The following is a 17206-nucleotide window of genomic DNA, read 5'->3' as shown; positions in this document are numbered from 1 at the left end:
GGATGCAGACTAGGAATTGTGCAACTGAACATTGAATGTTTATTGTTAAATCAAGGAGTTTAAAGGTTTCACTTAACACTCAAACTGAAGAACAAGATTAAGTTGCTTTGTTTGCTCAGATTACGATACAAAACTGTGTGTTTACATAACCAAAACCTGCTTACTTACATAGTCATTATAGACGGGATACACTACACTGATACCAACTGCTAATGCAGCAGTTTTCCTACTACATTGAATATATTTCTACAGCATCAGAATGACAGGATGATTATACAAGTACGTTTAGGTGTTGCATGATTTATTTCCTTTTAAGATGAACACACATTTTAACAATTTCAAGACATCTTTAATAGTCCTTTACCACACCTAGGGTTGATCTTTGTTAGTGTTCTAATGTGTGACGTGATAACATGAGAGAGAGAGAGAGAATGATGGTGTCTGCTGTGTATTCACCGCCCTGGGCTGAGGACAGACAGCAGCAGCTGTAACTCACACAGAACAAACGGGGTCAGGATGCCAAAAGTGTTCTGACTGGAAAGCCAGGTCAGAGGTCACAGAGGCAGCAACACATCCTGCAATTCAAGAGTTACACTCACACAGACGTCTATTTCTGACCAGGCAGAGCCCACACAGCTCGGCCGATGACAAAAAAGTGACAATCAGACAAAGCGCTTGTGCTCGACGGTGCAAACATTCACATGATGCAAAACATTCTGGGACATAATCATGACTTTGATGTATCTATAATTTTATAGTTTCTTTATTTCAGTAACTGGTTTTCTACACGTATTTATGGTTATTTTGTTGCATAGCTTAGCAGGGTTTTTACAGGAAGAATAAACATGACAGCAGATGAGACGTTTCATGTGACAATCTCGTGTGATTCTGTCAACAACCACATTGACATGTGAGAAAAAATGTGGTGAAACAACATCAGGCAGCCAAATGAGAGCAAAGACAAAACCAGACGAGTCTTCGTAATTACATGATAAATAGTTACACAGTGTGCTCATCCTCTGGGTCTACACTCTTGGTAAAGTTAAAGCTCCTGTGAGGAACGTTTGTGTTCAGTTTTGGTAATCCCAGTGGTACCTCTTAGGCCTTTGCTCGTTTTTTCCCCCTGCACACGTGTAATTACAGTTTTTATGCCTTCTTTCTAACAGTCAAACATTTCCCTCATTGGGAATTGTTGCCACGGAAACCGTAAACAAAGGATGTTTCTGCAGTTTATCACTTCGTCTGACACCTACTGTGTGGCAGCAGTTTCAGACATGAAAAATAACTACATAGAACAAGTTTATCTTTATACTGTTGGTGTTGTTTGCTTTTGTAGCTCCTATAGACGTCAATATTCATTTAAACTCCTCACAGAAGCTTTAAGTAACACACACACACACACACACACACTTTGCTAAGTAGCAACTAGAAAACAGTTTTGGGTTCAATTTCTTTTCATTTAGATAAGGGGGTCTTCCTCTTCAGAGTTACAGCTACAACGTTGAGGCTAATGTCAGGGAAGAGGTTAAAAGAGCTGGACTCCCGCAGGAGAATTCAGGGTAGTCTCTTAAGTTTAAGGGAGATGATTGCACTCCAGCTCTCCCACTGCACACTCTATGGCTTCATAAAAACATCAGGCCTTACATTAAGCCCCCTCCAATTTAACAAAAGACAGAATTCCTACAGCTGCTGTAGGAATACATGAAGAAATGTCATTATTGACAATCTGAAAACCAAATTTTCACAACGCAACTTCTTCTACAAACCTACCAAACAGAACACAACCTAAAGTGATGCAGAATAAGGCAGCTGACACAACTTTGTCCCTTTCAGAATAAAGCTCCAAATTAAAACAAGTTCCTATGCTTTGGCTGTAGCTTCTTATAGACACAGACGTTGCAAGTTGTAACAATTCATTGCACAATCCGACTCCTCTCAAGATCTGTTCTTTATCGGCAGACTGAGATTGTGACGCAGTTTTCTCACACAGTATTAGAGGCAGTGATCCTCTTTGATCAGAGTTACTTTGAAGTGTGCCGAGGCTTTCTGCCTTCATTGTTGTTGCATTGCATTCTGGTCTATACCTAGAATTGTAGCAGTAAATAAAGGCAGGATAGTATTTTGCCTCGTGCAGACGGTTTCTTCACATGTATAAATAATGGAAAAAAAACATACCCTTGCTCTTTGATTTGAAGGGACTAACACAAAGGTCTCACCTCCCACAGAACTGTCTGTTAACATAGCAGAAACATTTCCTCCACTTGAACCTCCCCTCCAGTGTGATCATGTGGGCTACAAGTTATAACAAGGAAAAAAACCACCATCTCAAAACTAAATACAGCAGAACTTAAAGCAGATTGCAACACAGCAGTATGAATCATGATCCCTCCTGTGATTAATTAGTAGGTTTCAGTGTTAAATCCCTCATAAGGCAAAAGATCACCCGTAAACAGAAGAAATGAGCATCCATTAAAGTAAAAGACAAAAAATAAAAATGTCTTAAAAAATAAGAAATTGCATTAAAAAAAAATCCCATAAAACCTTCGATGTTTAAAAACATGTTTGGATGAACTGCTGCCCCGTCTTCATTCTTAAACCTGAACAGACAGTTCCCCATCTTTAAGTCTAAAAAAAGTAAAACATACTAGTGTTCTTCAAATCCCTCAACCCAATCCTGCAGCTGGCAGACCGTTTCAGTGTGCAAAGGTGGAGTGCAGAGTGATACCGAGCCACCGCCTGTCGTTCACGTCATATTCTGATCCTGAATATGCCCTGCTTCAGCTGAAGGCGGAACAGGCGACAGTTGGCGAGGCGCAGGGCTGCGCAGGCTGTTTTGGAGATGTCAGAGGGTAACATGGGTTTAGTGCGATGCCATGTCCCGCTGCTGCGCCGAAACTCCCGGATGTAGTCGAAGCTCGTTCCTGAACAAGCAGGACACACCAACATTACACATTTATAACACTTGTGATTCCAAAAGATAACTTGTCCATTTTTGCTGTTTTTTTTTTTTTTTTACTGACCCGTGTCGAGATCTCCCACCACATAGACGCTGGCTCCAATGGGCACAGCACCGTATACAAAGGATGAACTGGTTTGAACACACAGGCTCTGGTCGTCCAGGAACATCCACCTGTACACATTACAGCCACAACAGATATGGGAATCAGAAAAAAAATCAAACATACAAACAACAACAACGTTTCTTGATTTTTCCATGTCAAACTAGAGTAAGTGCCTAGAGTTTGTACGCCTCCCTCCATTAATTTATCAAGTTTCAGTTCACATTTATTTTAAGCCCCCAAACCCTCAATATACACATCAGCACATAAACATATATCAATATATGAACTAACAATTCTGTCAGTCCAAAAAACTGGAAAAACTAACAAGCGGCTTTTACAGAGGAAGTAATTAGAAGTGATGCAGCAACATTAAAGTTCACAGTTTTTAAGATGTAACAGTCAATGCTTTAAAACAGACTTTCTGAAGGTGAACAACTATCTAAAAAAATAATCAAGATCTTCTTTAAGGTTTTTATTTCTAATCATTTCAGTGACTCGTGCAGGCTTGTTTTGTGCTACAGATCTTCTTAAGTCAGGTTCAGCAGTGAGATTGTCAGCCTTCGTTCATTTTCAATGTCCAGCTCTGATCTGTGTTTCGTGTTGATTGATCGGCTGCAGGTTAACCTCTCTCACACACACAGTTATGTGGCTAAAGGAAGGAGTGTGGCTCTCTTTATTAGCAGCCATTGTACGGGTGAATCCGAGGGTGAAGTATGACTCGTCACTCACAACAACTAAAACAAAGACAAGGAAATATAATGTCTGCTGGAGATTCATTGTCAGTCTTAAGTTTACCTGGATGTCCTCTCAATAAACATGCCATGCTTTGCTTGCAGTACAAAATGGTGTGCATTGTTTTTGAAGACCTGTTTTTAACTTCAGGTCCTATCTAGAGGGTGCAGGCTCAACTTTGGGAATCACTTCCTTAACGTTTGACAATCAGAATCTAATCTCTTCATCAGAGAGTTTTGTTGGACGTGGACAAACTGAAGATATTCCCTCCAGGTATTCCTCAGATATCAACCCGTCTTTATTTGTACAGCGCCAACTCAGAACAAATGTAATCTCAGACACTTTACAAAAAGAGCAGTTATCAAGACCGTACTCTTTATTATGTTTGAATCAGTTCATCCCTGAGTGCCCTAAGTGGACATCTTTGTCAAATCTGAAGGTTAGCTGATCCAGGTTTTCCTTTTGGGTTGGATGATTTGACAACATGAAACATAAAACCTGCTGCTAGCATAAACATGTAGCACAGAATTCTGTTTATATCAAGCAAACCACATGTTCAGGTATTTGATTACAACCCATATTCTTCCTATGGAACACCTTGTTTGTGACGTTTTTGTGTTTCCACCAAATCAAAGGAAGAAAATGTTTTCCAAGATTGTCACATCTTGTAGTGTCAGCATGTTTGAGAATATGGAGAAGAATATCTGTTAGGATTCTCCTGAAGTGTGTGATGCTACCCGAATCCAAAATCAGGGAGGATTTTAAAACTCCTGCAGTGTGAGCCAGTATTAACAATGTTATCCATTCCAAAACAAAACAATGTATTTCACAGAATAAGCATTCTGAAGCTGTCTCCTTCCTCTAAGTCATGCTTTCAGACCACACTTGTGTAGCACTTATTTAGATTTAAAAGTCAAGATCTTACAGAACATTTCCTTGAGTTCGTTTAATTCCAAAAGTAAACTCTGGTAAGAACTGATTTACATATTCATAGAACCTGACAATACTTTAAAATAGTTCATTAAGAAATCCTTCAGAAGCAGTCTTTTCACACTGACCTCCTCATCTCGTCATGGTAGAACTCAGACTTGCAGGTCGTCATCTGTCTTTGCTCGGGGTTGTCGTTCTCTTGGCTTCGTACGCCACCGAACACATAGAGCTCCTGGCTAACGCCACACGCCACCGAACCAAACCTGAAAATAAAGAAAGTAACAAAGACGTCACCAGATGATTACACTGGCTGCAAAGAGGCCTGACTCTACACAAGTCTTTAGTGTAAATGTAGCCTACTTCTTTAATTCTTACTTCTGTTCTGTAAACATGTTCCTAATGATTTGATCATTCACAAGTCTTCTTCAATACTGCATGATATTCATTTCACATATACACTTATGAAAATATCTGGATGATTTCAGGAGGAATGCTCCAGACATTCTCCTGACCTGGCTGTTAACATATGTTACTCACAGCGGAGAACAACATACTGACGAGAGAAAACATAATGCAGCCGTTTTTAATGACGTGCAGAGGGAGATCTTAGCGGCCGTGTGCATCATTACATATGTAATGACTGCAGTCCCCGTATATAAACGTCACCACCGTCTCCTAATGGCTCGAGGAGAATTGCCCACTTGGACTTGCTTAAGAAAAAAAATACTAGGGGTCTGGCAGAAGAAACCCCGGGTGAAGTCCGAGTGAATAACGTGGCTGTTAGCGTTCACATACAGCTGCTCCTGGAAATATCAGGAGTTTTTCCAGCTAAGATAAAGTCCTAGCACCTAGCATAGCTGTCTTCTCCTCCAGATTAATTCAATTCAATTCAATTTTTATTTGTAAAGCGTCAACTCATAACAAGTGTTATCTCAAGACACTTTACAAAAAGCAGGTAAAAGACCTTACTCATTGTCTGTTAACATTACAAAAGAGCAGGTAAAAGACCTTACTCATTGTCTGTTAACATTACAAAAGAGCAGGTAAAAAGACCTTACTCATTGTCTGTTAACATTACAAAAGAGCAGGTAAAAAGACCTTACTCATTGTCTGTTAACATTACAAAAGAGCAGGTAAAAAGACCTTACTTATTGCTATATTACAAAGATCCGGCATATCCATAATGAGCATTTTAGCAAAGCAGCAAAAGTTACAGTGGTAAGAAAAAAAAGATAAATAAACACCGTACACCAGGCTTGGAAAATGGCTGTCCACAAAACCAATGGGAGATTTTTTTATTCCTCTTAAGTAAAGTAAATGATAATATCTTTACATAAAAAAAATATCTTGGTGCTATATTTATGTTCACTATCAACCAGTTTATTCAAGTGGTCTGGGATCCCTGATACAGAACAGAAGATCTATACAAAGTGAAGGCTGATTGTTAAATATTCGTTCACTTCAGCTATGACTAACAAATGTGCAATATATGACTCAACATCCTTAGTTCAACCACTTTGTTTTGAGCAACATCTTGGGTGTCAGTGTGGGGGTGAGTGCATGAGATCAAACTGAAACTAAACTGACAACGAGCATCACCATGGAAGATGGTTTCACTTAATGTTAGAAATACGAACCAGAACAAGGTGAAGTTTTACAGGCGTTTGAGGTTAGAGGTTTGGTATGAAAAGAATGTGTTTATTATGTGACTAAGATATCGTCAATGGAGAAGACAGATCATGAAAACATAGTGACTTCTCGTTCTTTTGTCCTGGTCGTCAATAATCAGACATGTTGTGTTTACCTTCTCTCTTTCAGAGGACAGAGGCCGGTCCAGTGCTGCGTTTTGGGATCAAAGGCTTCAACAGAGTCAAACAGCTTCCCGTAGGATCCCCCACCGATGGCATAGATCTTCTTATTCATAGAGGCGTAGCAGCCAACCTGACATAGAAGATAGACACGACTTTACACCTCACAGCATTTAAAGGGGGGCGGTTCAGTTTGAAAAATGAATTATCAAAAGTACTGTCTGATTATTGGAGACAGGTTAAGAAGAAGAAAAAGACATACAGTACTTTATTTATCAGTTTTTTTTCACTCCGTAGTTGATCTTGCTACATATGAACAGGCAAGGAATACACACACGAGTTCTGATGGCCCAGGACGCGCTCTACATAGCTGCTGTAGTTTAATTGTTAGGTGCATTTTACTCTATACAGACAAAAGATGATGGTGTGTGGCAACAACAAAATAAGAAGACAGAAACTGTCCATTTTTATGTTAGGGGCCTTTAACATTTTTTAAATTAAATCTTAGACAAGGGGCTTTAGACATGCAATGAAAAAACAGAAAATGAAATGGTAACATGAAGGTCTGAAGATCAGACTACAAGATAATTGGGCCGATTTGAGCGGGCTTCTTCCCGACCCAGCCGATTATCTTCCCAGATTATCTTGTAGTGTGAGCGGTATGAAGATCCATTTTTAACATCCCTGTTATGAATCGTCCCTGATTTATAACATGTTTGATATTGAGAATTTTAAATCTTGACGATTATGTCATGAAGAGTCTGGTAGAAGTCGTGTGCAACCCACAGACACTGCTTGAGATACTTCTCGGGAATGTCAACTTCACAGAGAGTTCATGATATCAAAGAATATTACAAATGCTGCAGACTTTCATTAAATTTTAACAGAAATGAATTTACAATAAGCGTATAACTGTGCCAAGACAATAACATGTCTCACTCAGTAACTGCATGGTTCTGTTTTGATTGTTTTGTGAGTGTATTATTTGTTCGAGTGTGGTTACCTTGCGGATCATGGTCATACTAGTGGTCATTCTCCAGGTATTGAAGTGAGGGTCAAACACTTCTACGGTGATCAGCTCTGATTCTTCATTCTCTCCTCCGAGGACGTAGATAAGACCGTCCAGCTCGACCACACCGAAGCTATGGCGAGCCTACGAAGGGCGGAACAAATGATGATCAAACCAAAGCAGTGTGCCACACACGACTGAATACACATCAGCCCTCCGTGCTCGAATGCTCCTTTCAGGTGTGTGATAGATTCAATCACACTATGAGCACAGGTCATCAAGCACAAGCTCTATAACGAGGTTCAGAAGCTTTTACACTGAAAAACTAGAGAACCTGGTAAAAAAAGGTAAAAACCTGGGGGTAGAGAGTGTTAGGAATGATATGCAGAAAAGAAACCCGTCAGTGGCTCTCACCACATGGAAATGCTGACTCCACCTAACTTTTAGTCAATCTAGTAACAGACAAAAAGGTTGTGGTGGGGTTGGGCCTTTAGACTCCTGGTAAACAGCTACCATACACCCACCTGTCAGTCAACTAACTTGTGCAAATGTATGCATAACTTTTATCCTTATGACTGTCATAACAAATCATACAGTTATAGTCCCCTGTAGAGTTTTTAACCAACAGAGAAATTAGCTATTAATACCAAAGCTGTTTTTGTGCCAGGCATTTAATGGGTTAAATTTTGCTGTAACATTGGGCGTTTTAACATGTTGTTAACATGGGCATTATAGGGATTCTTAGTTTTTAGAGCCAGCTTTAAGTGGATACTGGAGGAACTGCAGCTTTTTTTCACTTTTGCATTAGGTTTAATTTCTAAACTGGAGGTTTCTGTTTGGTCTGAACAGCCAACAAAATGAACCCGTAATGTAGCGCTGCTGACACCTGGTGGCCATGAAGGGAAATAATCAAAAAGACCATGTTTTGCTTCATGGCGTCAGAAACGTTCTTCATATGATCGACTGATTGTTTTCTTGTTCATTATACAGGAAGACTGGACCGAGGGAGGCATTGAAAGCTGAGTAAAGTGTAAGAGAGCATGTTTACCTGCAGCATGGTGTTTATCGGGCTCCAGGTGTTGGAATCAGGGTCATATTTCTCTCCACTCTCCAGCACTGTGTTGTGTTCATCTGTTCCGCCTATCACGAACAGAAAACCCTCTAAAAAAAAGATGAAACTAAATGTTATTAAAGACAAACATATTCCTGGAACAGTCATCTTTACAGTTCTGCTTTACAGAAATACTCTGAAGGGGAAATACTTGTCTTTTTAAACCAGGACAAATAACTTACATAATTTGGGGTCTGAATTACTATCTGACTTTTTGCTGCCATCAGTTAAAGCATTTAAAGAAACAATTTCAAAACTTTTCACAGCTTTAAATCATATAGTCGTATAACGTGTAAAAACAGAACCCAGGTTAAAAAATAACAAGAGTTGCCCCTGATGTCCAACTACAAGATTCATGCATTAAAGATGTGCTTCATCATTTTTCAGGCCTAAGCCCAGCACTGACCAGCAGCAACCACCCCGTGGCTGACGCGTGCGACGCTCATTGGCTGCAGCTCGATCCAGGCCTGTCTGTTGGTGTCGTAGAGCGGACACATGCAGCGTGTCAGAGCAATGGGCTTCCTGGTCCTGCAGACAAAAAAAAAAACAGACGACAAGGAAGATATGAGCCAAGTGTGTCATGTAGGCAAATATTTGCAGACACATTTCAATGACTTATACTTTTTCTGATCCGTATTGGAAGTGCTTGTACTTGATGTCTTTAACTTTTTGAAATGTTTTCATACCGAAGATGTTCTTGACATTGACACTCCTCAGGGTTAACCACAAAACCTCAGTAGACTGTCGGTTATGTTTGTACATTAGAGCTCTCCCCTGATGATACAACAGAAACAATGATGATGGGGGCGCTGGTGGTCGCAGTGGTTAGTACGGGCGCCTGATGTATGAAGGCTATGGTCCCCCAAGCGAGTGGCCCAGGTTCGAATCCCACCTGAGGCTCTTTTCCCACATGTCATTCCCTACTCTCTCTCCCTGATTTGCAACTCTATCGACTGTCCAATAAAATAAAAAAAAAGCCCAAAAATAAATCTTAAAAGAAAAGAAATAATGATGATGAATACAAAGATCTATTCCAAATAGAATATAAAAACAGTGACTTACTTGCGATCCTCTCCTCCGGCGATAACGATACACTCTGAGTAACCTCTGGGTTTGAAGGCAGTGAGCATAGCCTCTCCCTGCAGCGGCCCATCACTCAGCACAGACTGACAGTAATCTCTGATCACCTCCCTCATCAGCGGCTCCCCCATGGCCTGATGGGATACCATGCAACACACAATGTGGTTAGCTCCTGGGACAGCCAGAAGAGTTTTTGCCTCAAAGACAGGAAGGACTTTTTTTGTAGACTGGACATTGACGAGATTAAATTGTGTCTCATGCGCTGCTACTACGACTATAACACTAACATTTGAATCTATAGAGCTTTTTATAGTTCCTCTACCTGCTCTCTCAGGTAGCTCAGGTCGAGGCCCTGCAGCCACACTGCAGACATCACTTCCTTCATGTGGACCTGCAAACACAGATCGTACAAAATTAATTTAGTGTTGTTTGGAAAAGAATGAAAGCTTGCGGAATACAAAGCACAAATTATGACTCCGTATGTGAGGGACTTGTCCTGATTTACTGTTAAAATGGAATTTAATCCAACAAATTGACCTTTTTCTTTGCCTCTTTTTCATGAAAGCTACTACTCATCTCCACACTGAACCTAAACCGAGCATCACCCCACCTTGCGATCCTCGGGGTCATGAGCCAACCATCTCACAACAGCCTCCAGCACATGCTTCTCGTTGCCCACGTTCAGCTTCTCCATAGCCAGCACCTCACAGAGCCGGTCATGGGACAGCTCCCTGAACTCCTCGGTATGCGCTACGTCACCAAAATGTGTCTGCAGGAACTCAGTGGCGGCGTAGTGGACGTGGTAGAGGCAGTAGTGCAGAGAGAAGAGGCGGATGCCGATGCAGTTCTCTGCTGTGATGCAGCTCTCTAAGAACTGGCAGCACAGGGCCTTGAGGTCCGTCATGAGGAGCAGGTCGGACGCCTGAACCATGTCCTGGATGGTTTCTTCGCTTAAAGTGATCTGAGTGTAAAGGACAGACAAACACATGATTCATTCCATTTTCAAATCCATGAAACAATTACTAGTTCTTTACAGATTTACAAAAGAAAGAAAAGAAAATACAATATTAAGGAAACAGCAAAGTGCCATTAAGAGTCCAGACAAGATGCAACTTTTATAAACCAGATAACACAGAGGAACAACTTTTACTGATTAGATCTGCCATCACAGAGACGGACTGGGGAAACTTCAGGGGAGTTGTTTCATTCATGTATTTATCAAGCACTGGTGTCCATGATGGTTGTGTACAGTCATGATCTTTAGAAAGAGTTTAGTGGGAATATTTGGTGTGAGTTTTGTATAATTAGATGTGGAGTCGTCTCAGTGTTGTGCATGGATAGTCTCAGCAGAGCTAGTCCAGTGTTTGTTGAAAACATCTGTGCTTTTAAGACAATTTAGACACTCTTTGTTTGAAATGTCTGAAAAAAAACCACAAGCAAGCACAAACTGTGACATCTTAATGGGTGACCATCTTGAAAAAATGTGAAGTCAAATTTCAGTGTGGACGGGCCACAGCACTGTCTGACCCAAACCACTGAAAAATACAACAATACTGTAGTACTGTACTGAGAGTAATTAGAAAAGTATTTCAATAGAAAAGAGCTGTCTTGCATTAAAGTGAAGCGTTTTAAATAATCAGAATAGAGTGTAAAATTACACTCAATATTTTAATACATAGGACTTTTCAAAGTTAAAAGAACATTTTTTTTTACCCGGATGAGTTCCTCATACAACCCAATAAAAAAAAACCAATCCCTTTGAAGAGGAATTATTTTATTTTGAATGTTGTGCTCTTAAATATTTAGTAAGACTTAATGACTAACTAAGTACTTTTGGGGATTGTTCCAGTAGATCCCTTCAAAGTGCCTTAACGACCTTTGTGTCTACAATTTATCTTTAAGAAATTTGTGACAATCAGACTGAAAGTGAGCGGACACAGGCACTATCACACTGTTATTGTAAGGGTGAGGCAATATTAAAGAAGATACCTATGGAGACACAAATCATTCTTTTTTTAATGGAAGAATCATTTTATTTAAACCATAAACACATTTTTGAAATCTCTCTCTCCTTTGAACCGACGCCACCTGAGTCCACAGAAGGAAAACAACAGAACACTGGAGTTTATGGTCTACTCCCGCCAAGTTAGTTTGTTGTGTTACCCTTGTTGTGTTGGATCAGAGCTTTCCCTCAGAAAACAGATGTAAAACACCGACCAATAATTCAGTGGTAGATTAGAAAGTCCCATGTTCTGTCGGGTAAAAATACCTTTTTATTGTCACTGAAGCCAGATGGCTTAGAAGAGAAAGGGTTAAACAGGTGCCTCTGGTTATGGAAAGGATCTTTGCTGAACAGAAAGGTCTATCTCTGACAGGATCTTTTCTTCTATGTCAGACTCTTTAAAGTGGCAAAACCCAAAGCATTGTAAGGGAGCACTTTGATGAGCACATTCATCCTGAAGGTGACAGAGTCATCTACTGGGGCCATTCCAAAATGTTTTGTACCTTTTAGTCTTTTGACCACAGCATATGTAAAATATAGAGCTCAGTTTATTTTTTTAATCCACCATGAAAGTTTCTTTACTTACTTCACCACTGAAGATGTAGTCCAAAATCTGTTTCATTATAGACATGGAGACCCCCTGCAGCTCAATTCTGTATGTAGACCCGTCTTCCTTTGGAGGATTGTAGTTGAGTTTGGTCCTAGCATAAAATCAATCAACAAGTGAATATAAAGATTTAAACTAGAAACCTGAAGTATTTTCTAATATAATGCAGGACCGCATCGGATGTGAAAATGGACAGAAAACATCAACAAACAATATCAAATGCGTGGTCATTTTGGGTGGTATTCTAGCAGGTATTCTATGACTGTGCTGAATGATCAGAGCTTATAGATACACAGACACATGTTCTGACCATATTTACAGTCTATGGTTCTGACCTGATGTAAGGGCTAGCAGCAGCCAGGATGTTCTTCTGGACCGGAAGCTCCTCTCCATCCACCACCAGCACTGCATCGTGGAAACTTTGCTCTTGCCAGAAGACTCGAAGGACCCTGAGGAGTTTCTGGGAATGTTGTGGGTCTGAAACCCTCGAGCCAGGGTCACTTGATCCTGACAGAGGCATGTCTACATTTGATTTCAAACAAATTAAAAAAGGAGGTTATCCTTCCAAAAAAAAGAAGACAACACTTATGTTGATATATATGTCGAAAATAACTTAGCCACTCATTCACATGCGTTACTGTCAGCAAGCAATGACTTGTGTTTACAATATTCAAACCATGTTAAGTAACTTCTTCTTATATCACCTGTCTTCAGAATATGGTGGGAACGACGATTTGTCTTAAAATTCTTCTACTGACAAGTTTCAACATGAAGTTTGGAGAAGCTTATGAAGAACATTGAAAGGCTAAAGCCTAAGGCTAATAGCAATTCAACCGTCGACTACTGCGGTACTTTTCATAACGACGACTAACATTGTCACTAGCTTTGTCTTTATTTACAATTATGCAGTGTCGTTGTTTTATTAGCTCACATTGGTCTAGTTTATTAAGCTTAATGACACGCAATTGGGTAAAGGTAGAAGCTACTAATGTAGTAGGCGTCAGCTCTGCACTGCGTGTTTGCAATGGTTATTACTTGTTACGTCATGTTTTACATGTCAAATGTTTAAGTTGACACTTTATTAGTTACTTACCTATAGATGACGATTTGCGCACTTGTTTTCTTTAGAGCACCGGCTGCAGGCTGAACCATTTACCTTCCAGAACAACATGAATCACTCCATGAGAGAATGTTGTAAGTGGACGTGAAGAAGTGTGTTCACGGTAAAAGATAATGTGGTAAATACCCACTTCAGTGATGACACGTTATTTCTTGAGGTAACTATCGATTACTGTTGACAGGTATTTTTATACAAGAAAGCTACTCGAATCAGCACGCTTATAATAAACAGCTACTTGAATAGCTTAACTGTTTAATGGTTGAGAACAAGTTTATTTATTCGTTTTGTATTGTAGAAATCATGCAGCCCCTAAACGCATCATAGGCTAGGCGGAAGGTGTGCACGGAAGGTGTGTTCCAATACTTTTGGTGCACTTTGTGTACAAAGAGAATCGTTGACAAATAACTAACGCAACGAATAACAACAAATGTTTATGAACAAAATGTTTGTAGGTTGTCTGAAAAACTAAGTCAAACTCCGTTTTTTATGTCCCCGATAGCGATAAATTGTACAGAAGTGAGATTTAAAACGAAGCGGAACGGTATCCCCACCCAACCTGCTGGCATAACGTGCTCGAGCACAGTTCACGCATAAAACCAAAATAGTATTTCCTGTGGGAGAAAATAAAATATATATATATTTTTTTGTTTTAGTTATATGTCAACGTAAATTAATGAATCATTTAATAATGTTTTCAACCTCAGTTATTTATTCGTATGCATATTATTTTCTTCGAAAGAAAATCAAAGATTATAATAGTGGAGCTTTATATTTGAAGGGAATTCGTCTTCCGTCATTTCCTTTTCCTCTCTCACTTGAAAAAAAAACTGTCAGCGCCATAACTTCAGATTTATATTTAGTTATTTCTTCTCGGGATTAAAGGTAATGTACATGGTTACTTTTTCGAGCTACGCTAAGATTATGTTGTTAAAAGGGGAAAAATAACAGCTGTAAAATAAAATGTGAGGTAAATCCATAGACTGTTAATATGGATAAATGTGATCGTAGCATAGATTATCAATCGTAGAGTCGGTCAAGCAAGTTTTGCGTTTAGCTACGAGATTATTTAAAGAGTCATGTTAAGACAATAAAAATAGTTTTGATCAGGGTTCAAATAGTTGATAACTTGTGTTTACTTATTCTAGCTCTCGCTGTGATGTTGCGATAGAGGAACCACTCAGCTTCCGTTTAAAACTACAAACATGTCACGATCTACCCGGAATAAACTTTCTCCATGGATAGAGAGTCTGATCCTGAGCTATGGCTGTCAGGATGGAAGCAGCAGCAGCAGCAGCAGCAGCAGCAGTGGTCGGTTGAAGGTTCATGTCATCGGGGTGGGTCAGATGTCTCTGTCCCAGGCTCAGGGCTCTGAAGGTCCAACAGGGCTGCTGTTCCTGTCTGACGGAGTGCTCATGATCCCGGCCATCCTCACCACATCCGCTTGGGAGCACCTTCAGGATCAGGAGGAGCGGGAGTGTTTCACCAGCCTGCTCAACCACACAGTGTGCATTCAGAAGTACACGTTGCAGTTTCACATGGCCCCCGAGCAGACAAAATGCAGATTCTTCTTGTCAGTAGGAGAGCTGGCTACAACTGCAGCGGGTCCAGTCAAAAAAAACACCCCTTGTAGCACAACCCTGCCCTCAGTCAGACAGAAGGTCTGTGAGACGTGGAGGACTCTTCTGGGTCAGGAGGGACAGGAATCCCAAAGCCAGTGCGGGTTTGACCTGACTGAGCTGCTGGGGGAGTGGCAGCACGACTGTCTGCAGTCTGTGCTGGAGGAGGTCAAGGAGAAGCTACTGACAGCAAGCTATCCAGCGAACCCACAGCCCTCCACCTCAACTTCTACCTCATCACTGACCTGCCCAGACTCAAACTCTGCTACAAGCTGGGACGTTGACAGGGTCAGATACAAGAACGAGAAGTGTTTCACTGTTCCCATGAATTGTCTTCTCATCCCTGAGGAAGGGGCTCAACAGCTGCAAACACCTCTGGATGTTGCAAGTAGGCTTTCTGCTGCATTGGACGACGGATCAACAGATTTACCACGAGTCCGCGAGACAGCAGGGCCTTCTGCTGATGAAGCAGATTGGCGAATAGAAGATCCGGCATTTGTACAAGTAAGTTGTGAGGCAAGAGAGAACTCGCTACTTCATGTGGAGGACAAAGAGCTGGATGAGGATGTGATCACAAGGTTGAATGAAAGTGAAATCAGACCTTTAGCCAACCCTTGGGACATGTTTTCTCCACCAGGTGAAACCTCCTCTTCAACTGATGCGTCCCCAGAACCAGAACCCCACCCACATGTCCCCATTTTAACAAGCACGCAACTTCCGGTCCGAAGCACAAAGGAATCCCAGCAGACATCAGAGCAGAGCAGCAAAGGAGAGGGCAGTGAGCTCCTGCCGTACCAGAAGCCTCCAAGCTCAACTGATCCCCCTGACACTGTCAGTACTCCTGCTCCAACATCTGTCAGTCCACCAGAACCCTTTACCAGACCGGCAAACCTGTTTCCTGCCACAGACGAACCCTGCATTGGTGTGTCAAAACCCAATCTTTCATCTTTAGAGCAAGAAAGCCAGATTTTTGAAGAGGAGATGGTGGAGACTGTAGAGAGAAAGTGTAGAAAGGCGAAGAGAAAGAGAAGTGAGGACTCAGAAGAAGCACAAACCTCAGTCCAGGAGGAGGAGGAGGAGGAGGAGGAGGAGGAGGAGGAGGAGGGGGAATTTCAGATCAGTGGGAGTCCTCCATCTTGGCTCTTTGACTCTATGAATGGCTCCGGGCCTGAAGAGGACAGCAGTCACCCACAGGTCCAAACGGCATCGAGGAAGACTTCCGCTGTTCACAGAGATGGCAAGCTGTTCGCTTACTCGTACCAAGTATCTGGAAAGAATCTACAGGACTTCAGTAGATTTAAAATATCAGATTGGTTGCTCAACTGGGCGGCAAAGTATCTTGTTACTGCAAGACAGACGGAGAATCCACACGACACGTCAGCAACCTCAAATCAAACATCGTCTGACAGGACTGAGGTCACTCCACTTTAGTTTCAAAATGTTGTTAGAAAGTTCAGCTGGTCTGTCGTTTCTGCAGCTGCTGTTTTCAGCTCGATGGATGACACATTACTCAACACAATGGTGCTTTTAAAATTGGGCCCTATTTTTCATATTTGGGGTCGAAATGACCAATGCATACAAAACGTAATTAAATGGTTTCAGGGGGTTGCTTCAGCTGTCGACCCTTGAAACATGTTTTTTTATAACTGTAACATCATTTTTGGGAGCTATTCAAACATTTTGTTTGCCTTATTAGTCATTGAGACCCCAACATGTGCCAAAAATAGGACCCAGGGGAAAAATCCCCTTCTGTGTCCCAGAGCTGCTAATATTGTGTTTGTTTTGTACTGGTTTTTATTAGAAGATTTTAAGTATGAAGTTTGTAAAAAACAAAAAAATGTTACATGTTCACTGTAAAAGGTTGTTCACTATTCCAGTTGAAATAAACGTTCTAATATTTTGTTCATGTTTTGTTGTATTGCTGACCTCGTCTGTTGACTGTAATTGTAAAAAATGTGAGTTAGGGTTGGCTAAAGAGAGAGAAACAAGCGCATACAAACAAGGGGGGAGCTGTGGTACAGTACAGTTTTACAAGCAGACTAAAACAGGAAACCAACTAACAGAAAGAAAAACAAAACACACAAAAAAAAGTAAGTAGCTAAGAATGAAAATTAGAAAGAGGAAAAAAT

General features: G+C 40.8%; 2 protein-coding genes and 1 long non-coding RNA gene across 3 annotated transcripts; 2 read left to right on the top strand and 1 right to left on the bottom strand.

Annotated features, from left to right (window-relative positions):
- Window positions 1–745: 745 nt before the first annotated feature.
- On the bottom strand, window positions 746–14025 carry gan (gigaxonin). The gene is made up of 13 exons (XM_020641722.3): window positions 13435–14025; window positions 12677–12863; window positions 12321–12435; window positions 10343–10693; window positions 10055–10123; window positions 9715–9866; window positions 9059–9180; window positions 8590–8702; window positions 7536–7685; window positions 6529–6665; window positions 4853–4987; window positions 3021–3130; window positions 746–2921 (listed from the first exon to the last, which is right to left on the bottom strand). The coding sequence occupies exons 2-13, from the start codon at window positions 12859–12861 to the stop codon at window positions 2749–2751; spliced, it is 1812 nt and encodes a 603-aa protein (XP_020497378.1). The 5' UTR covers window positions 12862–12863; window positions 13435–14025; the 3' UTR covers window positions 746–2748.
- LOC136179682 (uncharacterized) lies at window positions 7644–9180 on the top strand. Its single transcript, XR_010666639.1, has 3 exons — window positions 7644–7780; window positions 8532–8571; window positions 9040–9180. It is a non-coding gene; the product is annotated as an uncharacterized lncRNA (long non-coding RNA).
- Window positions 14026–14276: 251 nt separating the features above from the next.
- Window positions 14277–16985, top strand: acd (ACD shelterin complex subunit and telomerase recruitment factor). Its single transcript, XM_020641710.3, has 2 exons — window positions 14277–14343; window positions 14607–16985. The coding sequence occupies exon 2, from the start codon at window positions 14664–14666 to the stop codon at window positions 16506–16508; it is 1845 nt and encodes a 614-aa protein (XP_020497366.2). The 5' UTR covers window positions 14277–14343; window positions 14607–14663; the 3' UTR covers window positions 16509–16985.
- The last annotated feature ends 221 nt before the right edge of the window (window positions 16986–17206 follow it).

Source organism: Labrus bergylta, chromosome 7, assembly GCF_963930695.1.
Source record: "Labrus bergylta chromosome 7, fLabBer1.1, whole genome shotgun sequence".
NCBI classification, from domain to species: Eukaryota; Metazoa; Chordata; class Actinopteri; order Labriformes; family Labridae; genus Labrus; species Labrus bergylta.
The sequence above is the reverse complement of the archived record's forward strand: the minus strand, read 5'-3'. Positions and strand labels throughout refer to the sequence as shown.